This window comes from Ambystoma mexicanum, chromosome 5q, assembly GCF_040938575.1.
Source record: "Ambystoma mexicanum isolate Mex_15411 chromosome 5q, UKY_AmexF1_1, whole genome shotgun sequence".
Classification (NCBI taxonomy): domain Eukaryota; kingdom Metazoa; phylum Chordata; class Amphibia; order Caudata; family Ambystomatidae; genus Ambystoma; species Ambystoma mexicanum.
In genome coordinates, this window is record NC_090933.1 from 990,622,019 (window position 1) to 990,643,674 (window position 21,656).

Genomic DNA, 21,656 nt, shown 5'->3' on the forward strand with positions numbered 1-21,656 from the left:
ATGATTTTAATGCATAAAAGGCCTGGTATGACACTTATCTGGAGGTCTGGATGGGGCGGTCGTGATCATAGGTAGCACTATGCCTAAACTCAGGTATTGCTTTATTTTAGAGATTATCCTGCCACCTTCATGTGTTAAACTTATGATCATCGTAGTTATGGTACAGGGGTGCATGTCTTAAGTGCGGCCCCTACACAGCAGAGACTTTTCTGTTGCTGCTACTGTTGTCAGTTATGCACCTGCGACTTCTGACCCTGCTCTGTGCCATAGGTAGAGCAGGCGCTACAGATCAGCATACTGATGGCAGCAGGACACAGATGCATACTATGCTTTCGGCATGCAGTGTATGAACGGGGAATCTGATCAACAGATTACCCTTTCAGAAAGAGAATGCCTGCATCATTTTATTATTTAATAAAAACCAAAAGAAGCAAGGGCTTTGGACCCTTGGCAGAATGCTATTCCTCACACACATCTGGCAATTCTAGTTACAAAGCAACCTATATTTGTGGTGATCCTGCATCCGACACCCCAGAGAGACAACACAATCTGCAACTTATAAATCACCATGAAAAAAGAACCTGAGATCAAGGAGAGTATGCCTGTACCCTTCGCATAAACAGAATAGTACAGAACAAGGGCCTGAAGAAAAACATTCAGCTCAAAAGAAATCTGGTTAAAACCTAGTTTTAAGTAAGTGGAGTAAGGGTGTGTGTGTGCTAATGTGATGGTGTGCAATGATAGTATTTCATCCAGTAAATGAATATAAAAATATGTTAGTATAAAAGTAACAAGGATCATATAAACACAGGATTTTCCAAATGCTCTCACCTCCCACTTTTCAGATGAACTGCCGCCACGACTTCCAGTTCTGATAAGATAGAGCCTTCCTGTTCCATCAGACACCGTTGCCCAAGAAGAAGAAGGGAAATGCATTGACGCACACACGCGGGTGTCACAGGCATTCACATCTGTAGGCAACCGGAATACCTCATTTGGTTTGCCCAATGTAGTATCCTACCAGAAAAAGTTAACACAGGAAATTGGAACCAACAGAACTATGAAAAACATGCACAACATTCAAAGAGGCAAAAAGTGAAATTCAACTGCCCATATGCCAAAAGGTCTCACCCTTATAGAAAGAAAAAGAAAAACAAAAACACTGGCACTAGGCTTATTCGAACTGCAGCAGGGGAAAGAACAAACTAAAGATTTCAATCAACTAATCTGAAACTAAGCACAGATTTATATAAAAGTAGCCTGCATCATTACCAACAGGGGACTAGCTATGTCAAAAAGTAAAGGGTAGCATCCATCTATCTGACATTTCCGAATGATTCAAAACATTACCTAGTAGGGGGTGAACCTACTTTGTCAGTTATCAAGTGTTGCAACAATACCTTGGCCAAGAGCTAGGAGTCTGTACCTGCCTTTTAGAGAATAACCTGGGAAGGATGCTTGTATGACCGTACAGACTTGCATAGCACTGGACCACAACTGAAAAAGTTCAAGGTGCTTTCTGCATCAGGATGGGGAGACACATTGGATAGAAGAAACAGGCTATCTGTTTCCATCGAAGTGCTTAGAGATTTGCCTCTGTGGGAAAATCAGGAGGAAGTGCATTAGCCCATATTTATAAGGCCATTGAGAGTTTTGAAATTAAGCACAAAGGGTAGGCACAAGACATACTAATAGAGTACTAGTTGCCAAAGAAAAGCTTTTAACGATTAATAGCCCAGTAGTTTAGGGGTTAGCCGGGTGACTAGAAATCAAGCACCTCTGGGCTTGGACCCTTGCTAAGAGAAAATAAACTTTAAAATCTGATATTGAATGGCCATTTCATTTTGCACTCAATGTAAACTTAATGAATACCAAGATGTATCGATTTGAGTGTAAACTCCCAGGCGGGACTATGTACCGAACCTAGACCAACTGCTATGGATGGAGAAATACTCCATTCATAGCCTGGAGCGATGTGGGGAAACCAAGCTAGACCCAGGAGAAAGGAGAGCTCAATAGAGAATATCTTGAGAAGTCGAAAAGGAAACACTGACTGTTCAATGTGACAAGTTTTCCCCATTTGGTCGCTCAACAAAGTCACTTGCTGAGAGCCCATCATGGGTCCCTGGCACTCAGCAGGGGCCTATGATGGTCCCATGTGAGCCACCTAGTTCTCCGAAAGATAATCTTTTGGTTTACGTACACCACATCCCCCTCATTTTCTCTACAAAAACTGTGGAAAATCTAACAATACTGCCACTGACTCTCTGGAGGAAAGCTTCTCCTATGTGGCCTGGAAAAGGCAGAAGCTACCCGACTCCGATCCTGGGTGTGGCCATCTACGGGAGGACCATGTGGGGGGAAGAACTTCAGAGAGCTAAGAGACTGGTAAAAGAGAATGACCCCCTCAAATATGATTTTGAATAACACTCATGGTCCCTCACAACATGCCTTACTGTGACGTAGATGAAACAAAGTTCCCAAATCTACATAATCAACCTCCAATGCTTGCCTCCCTCTCCCCTTTTTAGTACGGAGATGAGGAAGAAGGATATAACAATGATGATCACTAGAGGTGGGAAGCAAACACTGCGCTATAGTCTTTGGAAAGTAATCATGAGGACAGGGAAGATTAAAACACATACAGCTGATCAGACATGGGAGGAGAGATTGAAGCTGCAGAAGAACTCAGCTTGGGCTGGCACTTGTTGGAACACAGAGCGCAAGCGTTCTGTGAAGATTATTAGAGGATTGCGAGAGTAGGGATATAGAAGAGCAAAAAAGGAGAAGTGTGCTGCGTTGGTGTGAGAGGCAGCCGGAGCTGTCTGGATCGGCATAGAGGAAAGCGGGAGCCGAGCGACTAACGGGTCGCTCTTCCAGCCAGTGCGAAGACCGGAAGGACGGAAGAATGCGAGGCACATTGGAGGTTGCCGGTAAGCCCAAATAGAGAGAATGGGTCACTGGAGCGCTTAAGATCGAGGCTTGCATGTCCTTGCCAGCACGCAACCAAGTGATTGAAACCAGTGGAGAGACGGACGTGAATGGATATGAAAAAGGGGCTGTAACCCCGTGTCTGGGGAAAAAGCCTGAAACATTTTTTACAGACAATGTCATGAAAGTTTCAATGATCCGGTACTGGGGAAGAGAGGCTGATAGTAACCCAGACAGTGTGGGAAAAAGCGTCAGGAACCCAATACCTGAAAAAGGAGATTATAATTGTAAACTTTGCTAAGAAAGGGTTGGTGACCCAGTATTGAAGAAACTTTATTTTATGGAGGAAAAGGAAAGCGATTGAAAATTGGAAAAGTCCTGACAGGCTGGTGAACCCGGCAAATAGTGAGTCAGGGATTTACACGAAAAGTAAGTGAAACATCCTGGCAAGGGAGTAAACGAGGAGTAAAGAGAGAAAGCAAAGCTATATTTTGGAGACAAGTGTGTGACATCCTGGTAGAAGGGCAAACCAGGAAGGAAGAGAACAATATTGTGAAACTGTGATTTTTAATTGTAAAAGGGGAAGAGCCCTATCCAGTTTGGAAATTGGTGAGAGAGTGGCATGCACCCTGGCAGGGGAGTACACCAGGGTAAAAGGAAAGGGCTGTTAAAAAAAGAAGGGAAAAGTCCTACCTTTTTAAGGACGATTGAGATATAAATTAAAAGAACGTGGATATTAAACAGGGTTGCATAGATAAAGGAAATTCAAAAAAAGATTCACCTCCACCGCCCCCCACTGCTCCCCAGTGGAGTGAAGTTAATACCTTTAAACGATTGAACTGTGAGAAGGAAAGGATCAACAGAGAAAGAGGTATTTCTCCTAAGACTATAGAGGCATAATGTAGCGAAGAAGCTCAAGGGAGAAGATGTCCCCTTTATGAACTGTGCAGAAAATTATTGAATCGAGAAAGGAATATAGGGGTGGAAACCCTTTGTGAGAATCATGGAACATTAATAAACTTTCTTTTGAATTATTGGAAAGCTAATAGCAGAATAGAAGAAACATAGGGGAAGGGAGGTCCTTCCCCCTAGGTATTCTAGTAGACCATTGCATTTCTTCTGTTTTGGACGCTTGAGATCTTTTTGCTTTGAACTATTGAGAGAAAGCTACATCCACAAAGCTTGCAGATATCCCTGTACACATTATTCTGAGTTTAGCGTGTAAGGGACAGTTTAGAGTTTGGGCACAGGACATGCTTTGATTCTACATCCTATATAATCCAGGATAGGCGTCTCCGACAATGTGAACCCAGGGGAAGCACAGAACAATAAGCACAAGAAAGGGAAGGAGGTTCACGTGAATCAAACCATTGAATCAATCAACCAAATGAAATACTTATCGAGTAGGCGCTGGATGCCTTGTTGGACCAGGTCAAGACAAATACATTTATTTATCAATTAATTTTTAATAAACACATATTCAATTCTATTACACATAGTACAAAAATCACGATAAAAGCAGCATAAAAACACACAACCAATATTACGCATATCCAATTAAAGTGCATATAGGTTTAGTAGACGTCCTAAAGTGTAAAATGGACACACTGTGCATATGATGATTCAAAAACATATTGCATCAGAGGACAGCTTGAATCTCTAATCAATGCCCAATCTATATTCACAATCAAAATTACATAACCAAAATAAGGCAAAGAGGAGAGAAAAAAGTAAAAATATAAAGAAGGAAAATAAGTAAAGGCAAATAAACAAAAAATCATATATATGTATATGGCGGGCACCATCCCACACAGGTCAAGACAATCAATGTTTCCTGTAGGATAAATAAGTTGTCCCCAACCAACAAATCAATTGTATTATACAAAAGACAAACAGAAATGCATCAGTGTATACCAAAGCAAATGCAAAACTTGTCTCCAATCTGACCATAGTAGTCAACAACCAGTACCTAGTACAGCTACCAACAGTCTCATGAGCTGTACTGGTATCTAACACAGGTAGTTTCGACAACTAATTAACAGTGTCTAAGCCGTCTGTCTCTTAACCTGGTAAGAGAGAGAAGGCTTGACAGTCTTCCTCAGGACAGGACAGATTAGGTCATCAATTGTGCAAAATACATGTAGTTTCTCCACATACATTTTTTTTTACAACTGAGCTCTTGTTCACAGACGATAAAAGAATGTCTTGGTGCTATTCCATGTGTCCCTTCTTCTTCATATGGTATTTCCTTAGTTCACAAGGATGGTCAATACGTTCCATCTTAATCTTGCTCAGAACTAAGGTTACATCAAATCAAGAAAGAATATATAGAAAGAAGAGAGAAAGAAAAAATGTAAAAATGTAAGACAATACATCAATGGAAGTAAAAAACTGCAAACTTAAAAACATTGCTTGACCTGATCTAGCAAACCCATACAACACCCCATACAAGCAATTGATAATATGATCCCAAAAGTAATAATCGGGAAGTAGCCCCACACTCTACTCTTGGAAATAGTCAGAGGTGGGAAATCCTGAAATAGTTTATAGGATAATGTCAGGGGACATATCACCCCTACATCTATGCCGTGAATATACAATTAAGTTAATCCAACAAGGCAAAAAGGGGAGAGGAAAGCCTAAATCAATCTTGGAGTTCACTACCATCCCAGTGGTTACATGACTAGAGTACAAAGTGGAAACCATCCTAACAGTACAGAAAACCTACCTTCAGGTCAAAAACGGACACTCCTCTAGAATGTGTCCAAAGGGAAACAATCCAAGAATGAGGAACCTCTCTTAGTAGTGCAACTTCAGAATCTAATAGGGGTGCAATTCACAAAAGGACATCAGCTGATGAGATCCTTTTCCACTCAGTATGGATCCACATTGCACCCCTATTAGATTCTGAAGTTGCACTACTAAGAGAAGTTCCTCATTCTGGATTGTTTCCCTTTGGACACATTCTAGAGGAGTGTCCGTTTTTGACCTGAAGGTAGGTTTTCTGTACTTTTCGGATGTACTGTACTGTTAGGGTGGTTTCCACTTTGTACTCTAGTCACGTAACCACTGGGATGGTAGTGAACGCCAAGATTGATTTAGACTTTCCTCTCCCCTTTTTGCCTTGTTGGATTAACTTAATTGTATATTCACGGCATAGATGTAGGGGTGATATGTCCCCTGACATTATCCTATAAACTATTTCAGGATTTCCCACCTCTGACTATTTCCAAGAGTAGAGGGTGGGGCTACTTCCCGATTATTACTATTGGGATCATATTATCAATTGCTTGTATGGGGTGTTGCATGGGTTTGCTAGATCAGGTCAAGCGATGTTTCTCCCTTTCTCCCTTCTTTCTATATATTCTTCCTTGATTTGATGTAACCTTAGTTCTGAGCAAGAGTAAGATGGAACGTATTGACCATCCTTGTGAACTAAGGAAATACCATATGAAGAAGAAGGGACACATGGAATAGCACCAAGACATTCTTTTATCGTCTGTTAACAAGTGCCCAGTTGTAAAAAAAAATGTTATGTGGAGAAACTACATGTATTTTGCACAATTGATGACCTAATCTGTCCTGAGGAAGACGACTGTCAAGCCTTCTCTCTCTTACCAGGTTAAGAGACAGACGGCTTAGACACTGTCAATTAGTCGTCGAAACTACCTGTGTTAGATACCAGTACAGCCCATAAGACTGTTGGTAGCTGTACTAGGTACTGGTTGTTGACTACTATGGTCAGATTGGAGACAAGTTTTGCATTTGCTTTGGTATACACTGATGCATTTCTGTTTGTCTTTTGTATAATACAATTGATTTGTTGATTGGGGACAACTTATTTATCCTACAGAAAACATTGATTGTCTTGACCTGTGTGGGATGGTGCCCGCCATATACATATATGTTTTTTTGTTTATTTGCCTTTACTTATTTTCCTTCTTTATATTTTTACTTTTTTCTCTCCTCTTTGCCTTATTTTGGTTATGCAATTTTGATTGTGAATATAGATTGGGCATTGATTAGAGATTCAAGCTGTCCTCTGATGCAATATGTTTCTGAATCATCCTATGCACAGTGTGTCCATTTTACACTTTAGGATGTCTACTAAACCTATATGCACTTTAATTGGATATGCGTAATATTGGTTGTGTGTTTTTATGCTGCTTTTATCGTGAATTTTGTACTATGTGTAATAGAATTGAATATGTGTTTATTAAAGATTAATTGATAAATAAATGTATTCATCTTGACCTGGTCTATCTACCCATCCAGCGCCTACTCAATGAGTATTTCATTCGGTTGATTGATTCAATGGTTTGATTCACGTGAACCTCCTTCCCTTTCTTGTGCTTATGGATTCTACATCCTGACACAGACGTTCCTTAGTTTTCTTGAGGTAGTGAAACACCTCAATTATAGGGATATGTAAGCTTTTCTGCAAAGCTCTTATTATTTTCACAATAAAGGTCCTGTTGGACATTGAAACATATTACTGTGCCCGAGTCTTGCCCTTGATCCCTTACAGAACATAGTTAATTGCTGTTCCACACAAGTGGGGAGCAGGGGTATGCCTCCAGAAGGGGACCCTGGGAGAACAAATGACTTGCGTTCAGTAATATTCTGATTAATTAGTCCTTCCTTCCAACAGATTTATCATCTTAGAACTATCCCTAAAGGGGCAAGGCTTTCTTCAGAAACGTTCAGCGAGCTTGTGACGCACTGCAGCTTCAAGTGGTTGCCATTCATAACTCAGGGTGTGAGGTCTTTGGTGAAATACAGGAAGCCTAAAGTACCCAATGATCTAATTTGTATCCATTTTCCTTGTACTCCAATGGTGTGGAACAGCAACAGTGCAAGAGACAAGAATGCCCTAGATGAGGCAGGTAGGGATGCTGAGGAGTTGATCTGAAGGGGACAAAGGATTAATCCACCAGAAAGAACATTAACAGAGGTAAATAATGTGTTCTCCTACATGATTCCTCTCTCGTCTTCAAAGGTCTCTGACAGCAGTACAGAGCTTGAAGGAGCAAGGAACCATTACCTACACTGGTAAACTCCGGAGAACAGATTGACCAAAGCAGGCCAACTGACCGAATAAGAAAAGCAAGAAGTAGGGCTTGGTGAATGTGCGCAGGGAAGGCTATGTAGTCGCACAACAGATGTTTACAACTGGAACTACCCACATCCCTCTGCAAAGCAGAGGTAGCCACCGGGATTCCTTTACATTTTTTTAAAACATTTTTTATGTTTTATTTCTTGGCTAAGGAATACTCAACCTTAAAATAAAAGATTAAAAAAACAAGAAGACCACATAGGTATATAGAGCACACATCATAATTCAAGATTCGCCCTCTAAAAGGTTTGCATTTCCATTAATCAAATTCATATTGCTGAAAAAACAACATACATTGAATTATAAAAACACAATACTTGCACACTAGCAGCACAGTACGGTTTCATACCAAACTGCATTGTTATCAGTTCATATACCATTATTTACAAAATACACCAAGATTTTCAACCATCATACCACTGAATCAATTTACATGCAACATTTTGTCAAGACTCATCTTGAAAACCCAATGGGTTTAAAAAACCCACAGTGGCAAATCGCACACAAAATCAGTGTACCACTCAGGCAATTTTTCCAGAATGCCTCAGTATCCAGCAATTCCCTTTTACCCACATACTTGGAGAAGTGAATTTTCGATTTTTGTTCACAGCAGGACACCCCATTACCAGATGTTTCAAAGTTTTGATGGATTCCTTTCAAAAACAACAAAAAATCCTTTCCCTTGCCAATTTACCATAGCATGCAACAATGTTGCGCGTCTTATGAAGATTCCAACTGAATCAGAAAAAGGGGAGCGTTTCAAATGTTGGGCCAGGTCACCCACTCTTATGTTCATGAGCAAGAGCAGGTTAACTTTTTTGTTGGTGGAATTTTTCTGTCAAGTTGGCGAACTCAGACAACTTTAGAGACCTTCTGACCAATTCAGGATCATTTATAAAATCCCTACCGATAGACCCAAGCCAGACAGCATTAATACACAATCCCCCTCAAATTCTCTTAAAGATTTAACTTGACCCTCCATCATCTGGCCAAAATCGTAATAAAGAGAGTTTGAGCTGGGAGTTGTAAACTTTTGAAACCGTGATAATTTTTTCCATTTTACAACACCAATAATTCCTCCAAGCCCCAAGTCAAACAGGATTGCTGATGTTGCCACAGAATTTGGAATCGCCAAAACACTGCGCCATAACAGACTCTTTATTCTTACTAAAAAGTCTTCCAGCCAAATGTGATACATTTAAATTCCATCGGTAAGTTTAGGGATTACTGTCCCAACGTAGAATTTCTTCTTTTTAGACAAATCAAATGTGAGATGAGTAAATCTGTTTTCTTTGTATAGTGCCGGAAGACCAAGGCCTTATTTGACATTCTGGTTATCAGGAAACCCAGATATGTTATTTCTGTTACCTTTTCCAGACTCTGTCCACCCAGAAACTAGTTTGCCTTTGGTTTTCCCCCACCTTTAGAGAAAGTCTTGATCTTTGTTTTATTATTATACATTTTTAAGCAATTTTCATTTGCATAGTTTTCAAACAGTGAAAGCAACCTTTGAAGACCTAAGGGGTTGCGATCAATTAACAAAATGGTGTTCACGTATGCCACTCAGAAAGCACAAAGATGGCCCAACTTGGGAGGTACAAATGACCGTGAATCTATCTTTTCCCAAACATCGAAGACATAAAGGTTAAACAGACAGGTTGCCAACATACACCCCTGTCCCAAACCACTACATACTCAGATCTCCTTCGTAAGATGCCCCTCTAGATTCAACCTCACCTTAATAACAGATGATTCATGCATTTTCCTGATCAATTTCAACAGACCGGGGGTGGGGCGGGGAATCTCCAGTCCGACAATTTTGTCCACAGTAGGTTTTGGCTCACTGTCACGACGCATCCGTCCTGGAAGTTGTGGACACGATGGAAGAAACACTAACGGAACCATCTGCTGCAGTCTAGTGTTTGGACTGTTTTGCCACGCCCCCTGAGGCTCGACGTTATCTACGCTCCAGACAGCTACGCCGGTGCGTTGCAACCCTTTGTTTCCGCTTTGGGTCTTCACGCCGAGTTTCTTCCTACGCGCCTGCCTAGTGAGTATCCTCTGCCCTCCTGCTGCTTCCCCGCTTGTGTGACGTTTTCCTACTTTCCTTCACCGCGCCTCTCGCTTGCCGCCTGCAGACTTCGTCCTTGCTTTCCTTGCTCTGCCTGCTCCGTCCCCGCTCCTCTTCGTGTGCAGTTGCCGCTTCCTCTACGCAACATTCCAACCTCTTACCTCTTCGTTGTGCCTGGATTCCACATTGTTTGGATTATCAGAAGTGCCTTCTGGGAATCGTAGTCACTGCTCACCTGCATTCCATCCTGCGACACAAAACCATTGTGCCAGGTTTTTTTCCGGCCTCCGCCTTTTTACCTGGAATTAGGGCCAGACTCCCTGGGGGTCCCACTGCCGAGCAGTCTACTAGCTGGCAAGGTGGCCTCCAGACAAGTTCGTCCCAAACCCTGCAAAGAAAGACAAGATGGAACTTGGAGAAACAGAAGGACGATTTCTACAGAGAGCTCCTCTGAGGAAGAAGAGACAGGTGAGGAGGAAGAGGGGGTGGACTATTTCGGCATTCACCTGAACTAGAACCTTCCATATCTGAGAGATTGCAACGCCCAAAGATGGCCAGTCTGGAGCAGTACCAGGAACTCGTCAATGCAATTCAGGGAATAACAGCTGAGCTACAGGCAGTAAAGGCCGATAACAATGCATTAAAGCCGGATTATGCTGCCTTTACGTCTACAAGTTACACAAAGAGGATGCATGAGATGACCTTCCCCCTATGCGCTTGCCATGTGGCAAGTACAAAGGTAATCCTAAAAGAATAAAAGAATTTCTCGACGCATGTCAGGTCTACTTTACCTTTCGCCCAAAGAAGTTTGCATCCGACAAGGCAAAGGTCGGGTTTCTTATCTCCAATCTAGGAGGTAATGCCCTAGCTTGGGCAACACCATTGGTGACCAATTCTGACCCTATTCTAGCTGATTATGGAGCCTTTGTTCAACAGTTTCACACAAGGTTTGAAAGACCAGAAGTCTTGTACAGCTCACATGAGAACCTTTTGGATACCAAACAGGGTCCTCAAGATGTACAGACATATGTGTCAACCTTTCAAAGGATTGCGGCAGAAACCAGATGGCCGGATTCCGCCAAAGAAACCCTCTTCAGGCGGGGTTTACATGATGAGATTAAGGATGAACTCTCGAGGGTGGCTAGACCAGAATCCTTCCAGGAACTGGTTACTCTGGCTCTTCAGATAGAATATCGCATAGCCGAGCGACGCACCGAAAGAAGAAGGTACAAGTCTGGAATTCCATCCTACTCAACCTCCTATATACCTACACCACCGGAAAGAACCGTGCAACAACCAGAAGAACCAATGCAAATCGGAACTGCACGAGGACCCCTATCTGCAATTGAGAGAAAGAGACGAAAGGACTTGAGCTTATGTATGTACTGTGGTTCTGAGAAACACCTCCTGCGAGATTGTCCCGAGGTACCACCCAGGAGGTCAGGAAACGAAAGACTCCAACCCTGAAGAGGGACATGGAAGGGGTTCAAACGGCAGGTCCCTGTATCACTAATACACCCCAAGTGTCAGATGCCTCTCATCAGTTGATGGTTCTACCAGTAGTTCTAGAATGGAAAGGAGGACGCTCTGTAGAATTCTTAGCCATTTTGGATTGTGGAGCGGCAGGGAACTTCATGGACGATCAATGGGCTTTAGATCATGCCATCCCCAGAAGAGAGAAACCTCTCCCAATCCCTGTAGAAGGGGTGGATGGTACCCCCTTGTCCTCGGGCCTAATCAGGCAGGAGACTCAGGAGCTGGGAGTCAAGATGAAATCACATCAGGAAGTAATGATGTTTGATTTAATAAGAGCTGCTCACTTCCCGATTATTTTAGGCATCCCATGGTTAAGAAGGCATAATCCAGGCATTGACTGGACAAACAATGTAGTGGAATTTCGCTCAGAACAATGTTTTCAATCCTGCCTATCCAACAAAGAACAAATATGTCCTCAAGAGACTTCTCTTTCTGTAAGAAGTATCAACGCCATACCAATGCATTATCGAGGTTTTGCAGATGTGTTTGCACACATTCAACCCAGACCTTTACCTCCAAATCGCAATGAGTATTGTAAGATCGACCTTGTACCGAATGCTGTGGTTACTTTTGGACGTATGTTCCCATTGTCTCTTCCTGAAAAGGAAGCGCTAAGAGAATATTTGGATACCAATATTCAAAATGGTCTTACACAAGAATCCACCTCGTCGGCCGGAGCTTCTTTAATTTTTATCCCCAAGAAAGGTACCAAGGAGCTCCGACCTTGTATCAACTATAGGGGTCTCAATGGCTTGACTTTCGGGATAGATACCCCATGCCCTTGATCAAGGATATAATGGAAGCAGTACAAGGAGCCAAGGGGTTTACTAAGTTGGACCTAAGAGGAGCATACCATCTCTTGAGAGTATGAAAAGGAGATGAATGGAAGACCGCTTTCCAGACTCCCTTGGGTCGTTACGAGAATAAAGTGATGCCTTTTGGGTTGGTTAACGCACCAGCTCAATTCCAGAGATTTATGGACAAGATTCTCTGCGATCTTTTGTTCAACTCAGTAGTAGTTTATCTGGATGACATCTTAGTATATTCATCAACCCTAACACAACATCGTCGGCATGTACTGGAGGTACTCCAAAGGCTCCGTATCCATCATCTACTAGCCAAACCAGAAAAATGTGTATTTGAGGCTGTTTCAGTCCCCTATCTGGGATTTATCTTGTCGGAAGGAAGGGTAGAAATGGATCCCAACAAGACCTTAGCCATCCAAAACTAGCCAACTCCAAACTCAGTGAAAGATATACAGAGGTTCTTAGGACTGGCAAATTTTTATCGTAAATTTATACCGGGATTTTCTAACATTGTCCTGCCCATCACAGCCTTATTGAAGAAAGGTACACGATTCTGCTGGAATCAGGAAGCTGATTTAGCTTTCAAACATCTCAAGGAGGCTTTTGTTTCCGCACCAATCCTCAGGCAACCAGATCAAGCCTTACCCTTCATTGTAGAGACAGACGCCTCTCAAGGAGCTATTGGAGCTGCTCTCCTACAAAGAAAGGAAGATCAACTGGAGCATCCCATTGCTTATTATTGAAGGACACTCTCCCCGAGCGAAAATAATTATTCTGTAGTAGAAAAAGAACTGTTGGCCATCAGACAGGCCTGTGAAGAATGGCGGCACCTTTTACAAAGAATTAACTTCCCGTTCCAGGTTCGCACTGATCACCGGAATCTTAGCGTACTCAAGAGCATGGAATGCCGAAATTCTCGCCATGCCAGGTGGGCATACTTCTTTTCTCAGTATGATTTCGAACTAACCTACTTACCTGGAAAGGTGAACCATCTGGTGGATGCCCTCTCCCAGAGTTTTGGGGAAGAGTACTCCAATCACGAACAGTTACTTCAAGGGAAGAAATTCATAGGAACTGTCAACACCTTTTTACAACAAGTGTTAGAAGCCCAAGCAAGATCCACTGGCACACATTTACCATCCTTAATCAAGAAGGGTGAATACCTGTTTAAAGATGATCTGCTGTTCATTCCGAATTCAGTACTTCAGTCTCAAGCACTTGCCTGGTGTCACGATCTACCTACGGCGGGTCACAAGGGTCGGGCGGACACGTTACATCTACTGAGGAGACACTTTTGGTGGCCGACAATGGTCAAGGATGTTTATGCACATGTATCCTCTTGTCCCACGTGTGCACAAAGCAAATACAGTACAGCCAAGCCGCTGGGCCTTCTCCAACAAGATTCGTTACCCGCTAGTCCCTGGCAACATATATCCATGGATTTTATCGTGGACTTACCTCCGTCCGAAGGATTCACAGCCATCATGGTAGTAGTAGACTCATTCAGTAAGCTTGCTAATTTTTCCCCCCTCCAGGGGATTCCATCTGCCACCAAGACTTCAGAAGTATTTCTGAAAGACATAGTCAAACTACATGGATTCCCACACACAATAGTCTCGGATCGAGGGACTCAATTTACCTCCAAATTTTGGTCCTCGTTTTGTAAACAGTTAAGGATCCAAAGGGCGTTGTCTTCCGGATTCCATCCTGAGAGCAACGGGCAGACAGAATGACTAAACGCTACGCTAGAACAGTATCTCAGATGTTACTGCAATCAGACACAGGATAACTGGAGCCAACTTCTATCCATTGCCGAGTTCTCTTATAATCCCACAGTGCATTTGGCAATTAGTATGAGTCCTTTCAAGTGTACTTATGGATACGAATCGCGACATATCCCACAGTCAGTGATCCCAACCACTAACATACCCACTGTAGATCAGATGTTGGACACCCTCAAACAAACCCACTTGAGGGCTCAGGAAACATTATCGGCCAGCCGTCAATCATATAAGAAATGGGCCGACAGAAATCGATGAGAAAACCCAACCTGGAAGCCAGGAGATAAGGTTTGATTATCCACAAAATACTTACCAAGGCTGATACGTCCAGGGAAATTTACTCCACGGTATATTGGCCCATATATCATTGAACAGCAAATCAATCCAGTAGCCTTCCGACTTAAATTACCCTCTTCCTTACGAAGGATCCATCCAGTATTTCATGTGTCCCTTCTCAAGGAATACAAAAGAGATCCCTACAAAAGACGAATCAAGAGATGCATCCCAAACTTAGAAGAAGATCCCGAATATGAAGTCTCTCGCATCTTGGACTCGCGTTACAGAAACGGGGTTCTCCAGTACATCATACTTTGGAAAGGATACCCTTGGACTGAAAGATCCTGGGAACCAACAAAGAACCTCAGTGCACCCAGACTACATCTCTTCCATAGAAACCATCCAGGGAAGCCCGGGGGGTCCAATGGAAGAGGTGTTATACTGTCATGACGCGTCCGTCCTGGAAGTTGTGGACACGATGGAAGAAACACTAACGGAACCAGCTGCTGCAGTCTAGTGTTTGGACTGTTTTGCCACGCCCCCTGAGGCTCGACGTTATCTACGCTCTGGACAGCTATGCCGGTGCGTTGCAACCCTTTGTTTCCGCTTTGGGTCTTCACGCTGAGTTTCTTCCTACGCGCCTGCCTAGTGAGTATCTTCTGCCCTCCTGCGGCTTCTCTGCTTGTGTGCTGTTTTCCTACTTTCCTTCACCGCGCCTCCCGCTTTCTGCCTGCAGACTTCGTCCTTGCTTTCCTTGCTCTGCCTGCTCCGTCCCCACTCCTCTTCGTGTGCAGTTGCCGCTTCCTCTCCGCAACATTCCAAACTCTTACCTCTTCGTTGTGCCTGGATTCCGCATTGTTTGGATTATCAGAAGTGCCTTCTGGGAATCGTAGTCACTGCTCACCTGCATTCCATCCTGCGACAGAAAACCATTGCGCCAGGGTTTTTTCCAGCCTCCGCCTTTTTCCCTGGAATTAGGGGCGGACTCCCTGGGGGTCCCACTGCCGAGCAGTCTACTAGCTGGCAAGGTGGCCTCCAGATGAGTTTTTCCCAAACCCTGCAAAGAAAGACAAGAGGGAACTTGGAGAAACAGAAGGACGATTTCTACAGAGAGCTCCTCTGAGGAACAAGAGACAGGTGAGGAGGAAGAGGGGGTGGAATATTCGGGCATTGACTTGAACATAGAACCTTCCATATCTGAGACTCACCATGTCAATGGCCTGATTTAGGTCTATAGATGCCACAAAAATTCTCTTATACTTGCCCTCAACTGCGAGCGGTTGACATAGCTTCATAATAACCATTTTGATTTCTGTTACCCGTCTTTTTCTAAACCCGGTTTGCCAAGGGCAAAAATCGCCCAGATTCCTCCGCCCACTCCTCCCAATGTTTAAGTAAAATTGGTGCAAAGATTTTACTATCTGCGTCAATAATGGAGATCGGTCGGTAGTTTCTAGGATCTGAACAGAGACCTTGTTTGTATATTGGAATTATATGGGCAAATCTCCAGGAGGGGGGAAATGTATCTTTTTCCATTATATCCCTAATCAGAACTGAGAGTGAAGGCCCACGTTTTAGGATTCGATTTGAATAGCTTGTTTGAAGGTTTATTTGGCCCAGGGGCCTTAGCATCACTCGCCCCTTTTATACATTCTAAGATCGTTTCAGGTGAAAAATCTATATTATTGCTATTAAAATCAAATCCCATTTCTCTAGGTTTCTCCTGGAGCCTCCCTCTATCCTTAGAGTATAGGTTCTCGAAATGGGAAATCCATGCAGCTTCCGCCACTGCATTCATTTGCACTGCCATCTGCTGGTATTTACATGAATTAACAATAAACCAAAATTTGCCTGAAATGTTCCCTCCAAGAGAATCCAACATACTCATTGAGTCACTATTTTGTAATTTTGCTCTGTCTTTTAACCCAATTTTTGTATTTCAAAACAATTTTCCCAATTGTCATGTTTCTTTCCAAAGATGGCAGAATCATTTTCCTTACCAATCTAACTTGTGCTTTCATTTACCCTTTTTTCAGTGCTATCCTCTTGTCATAAACATGGGTATTGCCTATATCCTCTTTGGACTTCGTGGACTTTTTACTAACACCCTGGGGATCAAACAGATTGCATCCTCAAATCTGTCAATTGATAATTAGCCCATTGTATGCTGCAAATCAGTTGTTACCATCACCTTCTCAATCACCTCATTGAATCTTTTGATGAGGCCTTCATTCCATGTGATTCGATTGCCCCCCAGGTTGACCTTTACCTTAGGACCAAACTTTTCCCGTTAGGGGACACACCCTGGGCACATTTAGAAAACAAGACAAGTAACAATGGTCACTTCATGCGGTTGACACTACTGTAAATTTCACACATTGATTAAAAAGAAATTGATCCATAAAAACAATCCAAATTAGAGCGCAGATTCCCTCTAAACCAGGTATAATGCTCAGTTTAATCCCCAGTTTGCGATCAATTCACCTTTAATAGACTCCAAGGTCCTCAGAACCACGGACCATTGTTCACCATTACAGGATTTCTTCCCCAAGGGACTTTGACAATCTATCCAGCCATGGGGTTCAGAATCAACTCCCCCGAACAGCATGTCCCGGGAGGATAGCTCAGCAGTAACATGCTCGCCTTGGAAGCAAGACGACACAAAGCAACACAGGTTCAATCCCAAAGTCTGCGCTTAGAAACCTCTGGGTATTTAAGCACGTTATAAATACGCAATTAAAACAAAAAACTACGCAACTAAAACAAACAATTCCTGTAACAGCGCCTCAATGCCCGTGGGCTGTGTGAGCGCTTTAAAAATGCTAAAATAAATAAATAAAAACATGCAATTAAGATCCCCCCACCATTACAATATGGCTGTTTGCCCTTTCAACTCTCCATGTGGTCACAATATTTTCTAGTAGTTTCGGAAGTGTTTAAGTGGTTTCACTCCCTCATGCCAGTAAATACTGATTAAACAAACCCACATTTGTTCGCCCACATTGTAAGTAGCAAACTCAATGGCCAATAAACCTGTCTCAGAGGCAACCACCCTAGATGACATAATTCCAGACCCTTGTATTATCTGGGTAGTCAAGTCCCCCTTTGGTCTTCCCCGCACCCCCTGATAAAAAGACCCGATAACCATCAACACTGTGGGGGGTTCAGAACCCGGTGTTGTTGAAGGCATACAATACCATGTGCTCTTAATACCACGTTTAAATCTTGGTTTTTAAAAAGCTCACTATGGCCTCTGGAGTTCCATGAGAGCAAACCAACAATCCCATTGATATGATATGATGTATATGTTATTTATAACGTGCTTAACACCCAGAGGTTTCTAAGCGCAGACCCGGGGATCGAACATGTTGTCTTGCTTCCAAGGCAAGCACGTTGCCCCCGAGCTATCCTCCCATTATGCTGAGAGGATGCCATCTAAAGAGGATGTTGTGTCCCTATATTGCTCCTATCATTTGAAATTGCACATAGGAGCCATGACCAATCTTCCTTCGAATTGGGCCTGCTGTGATTTTTCTCGGGGAGATGCATTTTATTCCCATATTCCACCCTATTGTCATTTACATTATTTACTGTGTACTGTTCGTTTTGCCTTCTCTGGGGGCCAGTAACTCTCATGGTTTCTGTCGATTTAATTTCAATAATTTCAAAACCGAAGGCACGCAATCTTGAGACTTCAAGCAAGATTAAATCAGCCACCAAGTTGGACCCCACGTGCAGAGAAACACCGTTGGTCTGAGCAAGTGGCAGAATTTGACTCTTTGAATGTCCCTAGTTCCTATGCCATAAAGGTTTGGAACTTCCAAAAATAGGTTCAGAATGGCTTCTCTATTCAAAAAGAAACCGGGGGATCGGCTCTAATCAAGCTCTCAATCTTCATAAAGCGCTTACCATTTGAGCCTTTCCCTCTTGGGTTACCTTCCAGGAGTACTGACCATCCCTATGGCCAGGCTCCTCCTCCTTCACTGTTTCCCCCTAGGGTCACTTTTATGTACATATTGCTTTTTTAAGGGCAAAGGTTTGGACATCCCACACATTTTATGATATACAGAGCCCGCTACTCCAAGGTAAGTCAATTGTAATTTGGCAGCTGCAACATTAGGTTCAACCATTTCTTTCAACTTAACAATAAGCTCATCCAGCTGGAGCCCCCTCTTCTCAACATTCACTTACCTGACTTTTGACAGCGTGAGCAGACATTTTTGATTTTTGGGTGAAGCAAACCTGCTGAGTCATTTTGGGGTTTAGAGTGTTCATAGGAAGAGGCAATTGTGGGGTTATGAGCAACTACCCTTTTCAAGGATTCAATAATTTTCATAAATTGTAAACCGCTTTTTACGTTGACTCTTCTTCCATGATTTGCAGTCACCTAGAAACCCTTCTCCTAGATGCCAGGGGGGAAGCAAACTTGTATGTAGGGGAGAGCAAACTTTCTTTCCCGTTCATCCTCAGCTCCAGGGGAACAAATTCATTATCTTTTTCTGTTTGAGTAGAAGCCGTATCACACATCCATGTTACTTTGACCCGATTGCTATTTTGCCCCAGAGAACTGAGGGGACCCGTGAGTTCACCCATTGGGACCGCTTTCCTATTATATTTCTCCGGGGGAGGGGAGATTTCCTTGAGAGTCCTCAGTTTGAAAAGCACCATTTAATTCAGTTTGTGTCGATCCCAAGTATGGTCTCCTTTTCACAAGATCCACCATCCGTTGCCCAACCACAGACGCGGACGCGATAGGCTATTGCTGATCGGTTCGAGATAAGGCTGCCGCACTTCCTCAGGACCTGACATTAAAACCTCAGTCTGATATTTTCACTTCTGACCCACTGTCCATATTAGCTTTCGGTCGGAGAGTAGAGTTGGTGGCTTTCCCCTTCAGAAAGCCTGTACCTTCAATTCTTCTGCAGTTCTTTAGGCTCTCAGTCAAAGGACGTGACTTGGCAAAAGCTTCTTTTATGGTCAGATTCCAGAGGAATTTGCGAGAGGATTGCCTGATATGTGTTTTATGCCCTTTTCTCCTGCTGGTCTAAATGGTTTCTTTTTTTGGCTTTCCTTGGTGAAGACTGAATAGAGGCAGTAACCTCTTTTGCCAAACAGATATTGCTTTGGCCACACGACTCGCTGGTGCTCGCCCCCCGACCCCCGTAACGGCCATGGAAGGATTTAATTGAACTTGGGACAGGATTTCTGCCTCCTTTAGAATTTATATTGTCCGAGTTAGGTCAGAGGAACCACTTTGCAGATTATTGGAGTTTGTTGTAAAATGAGCTTTCAGGTCTGCTTCATTAAAACCACATCCAGTTTCCTTAATATGGAGGCTAGAATTATTGAATGGACCTGTAACTCTTGCTTAATTCCCTCATATAGGGTTTTAAACGAGGAGTGTACATAGTTTAGTGCAAACAGTGCTTTTTCTGCACTGGGAATTGTGCTCTCTTTCTCCTTGTTACTGCCAGAGGAATTTTGTTCTGTGGCCTAGGTAGATCTCAGTCCAGGGGTCGAAATATACGATGTTCCTGTAGTGTCTGAATCATTTTCCTCCAGATCCGAGTAAATAGCAAGAGAAAGTGAAATGTCAGCGTGTGCCTGAATCTCTGTATGCAACGACTTGTCCTGCTTATCGCATTGTTCAAAAAATGTTAGTAAATTGTTGCCCACCAGTATAGGTATTGCCCCTTCGGGGTTCCCTCCCTCGTTTGAGCAAGCTGGTCCAATTTGTTGAGGGATTCCCTCTACCTGTTTTTCGGGTCTTGGGGTCTCTGGTAGGGGGATATTTTTAGCCATCTCAAGCATTTGTTCTGCGATAGTCAAATCGGAATGTTTGGACAAGCTCCGCAAAGCATCTAAACAGAAGAATGTACCCTTGCTACTATTTATTTTCATATTTTTTCTTTTAAAAGTTAATTATTATTTTTGCCAGGTTTCCGGATTGCAGAAATCCTAAGGTAAGATCAACCGCTGTTCTCATGTGTCCACCTAAATAGTGAAGTTGCTCTGTGTTTCGAAGGACAAATATTACAGTGATGTTTCCAGTGTTTGAGAAATAAGTAAAAGATAACTAATATAGTCTAGGAAGAATACAAGACAATCACTTTCTACTTCCAGGAAGATCAAAATCATATGTTTTAAGAAAAAGAAGGGGACTCACAATCAGAAGTCAACAAGGTTATAATCTCAACCAAGGGTAGAACAAAATACAAGTACATCCACATGGTACAGTGAGAAGGCAACGTTTTTTTGGGAAAAGATTACAGTATACATAAGTGTTTTAACACAATTATATTCACAGAACAAAAACAAAAAACACAAACAACATTGGGTTTAAATTCATTTCTTTTCACTAAAGTGACTAAATCATGAAGTAGAGTGCAAAAAGGACATATGCATGATACTGATTCAATAGATAGACAATATCATTGCCCAAACTATGGATACTGTTCAGTGATAGTCCCTTTTTGCAATTGTTAATTTCAAGCAATTAATGCTGCAGGGTCTTTGATACAAGATATCTTCTCCGTAAAGCATACATGCGTTAAGCAGCAGGAGATTTGAGAAACACTCACCTTTCTTTCCAGTGTAGTGCCGATGTCGAGAATCTTCACAGAGGGCAATGGGTAGGAACTGAGTGCGACTTGTAGGCACAAGACACCACATTGAATCCGCTTTGGCTAGGCATTCCAAAGCACCCCAAACACCATAAGCACACACCATAAGCACACTGCACACGCTCCACGCTGACCACAGTGTTTTGTAGGCAAGCTCCTCCTTCCTTGGTAGATACAGTTAAAAGACTAATCCAATCTTCAGAAGTCGCCGGAGCAGTCGCTCCTGTAGGCACTCTGGACCATAAACACACTGTGCAGCGCACACCATGATTCTAGCAGAATGAGCCCCAAGATCCGCAGGCATTTCCTTGTTGACAAGATAATAGCATTAAAAAATGCAGATGAAAATTCCCCTAGATAAAGTCTGCTTGGCAACAGTCCTGCCAGCCGGAGCACTGCGAAAGCAGATAAAGAGTAGGTCACCCATCCTGATGTCCCTTGTTTGAGAGACCTAGTAATTGAGAGGCCTTTTGCGCTCCTGCTATTAAAAGCCCTCCTTTGTCTTGGGTGAGGCTG

General features: G+C 42.9%; 1 protein-coding gene across 3 annotated transcripts in view; it reads right to left on the reverse strand.

Annotated features, from left to right (window-relative positions):
- Positions 1-21,656, reverse strand: part of NUDCD1 (NudC domain containing 1) — a 1,249,938-nt gene that overhangs the window by 901,521 nt on the left and 326,761 nt on the right. For all 3 annotated transcript variants that reach the window (XM_069621511.1, XM_069621512.1, XM_069621510.1), the window contains exon 3: positions 832-1,017. In XM_069621511.1, the coding sequence (XP_069477612.1) occupies positions 832-1,017 (186 nt within the window). The remainder of the gene's footprint in view (positions 1-831; positions 1,018-21,656) is intronic.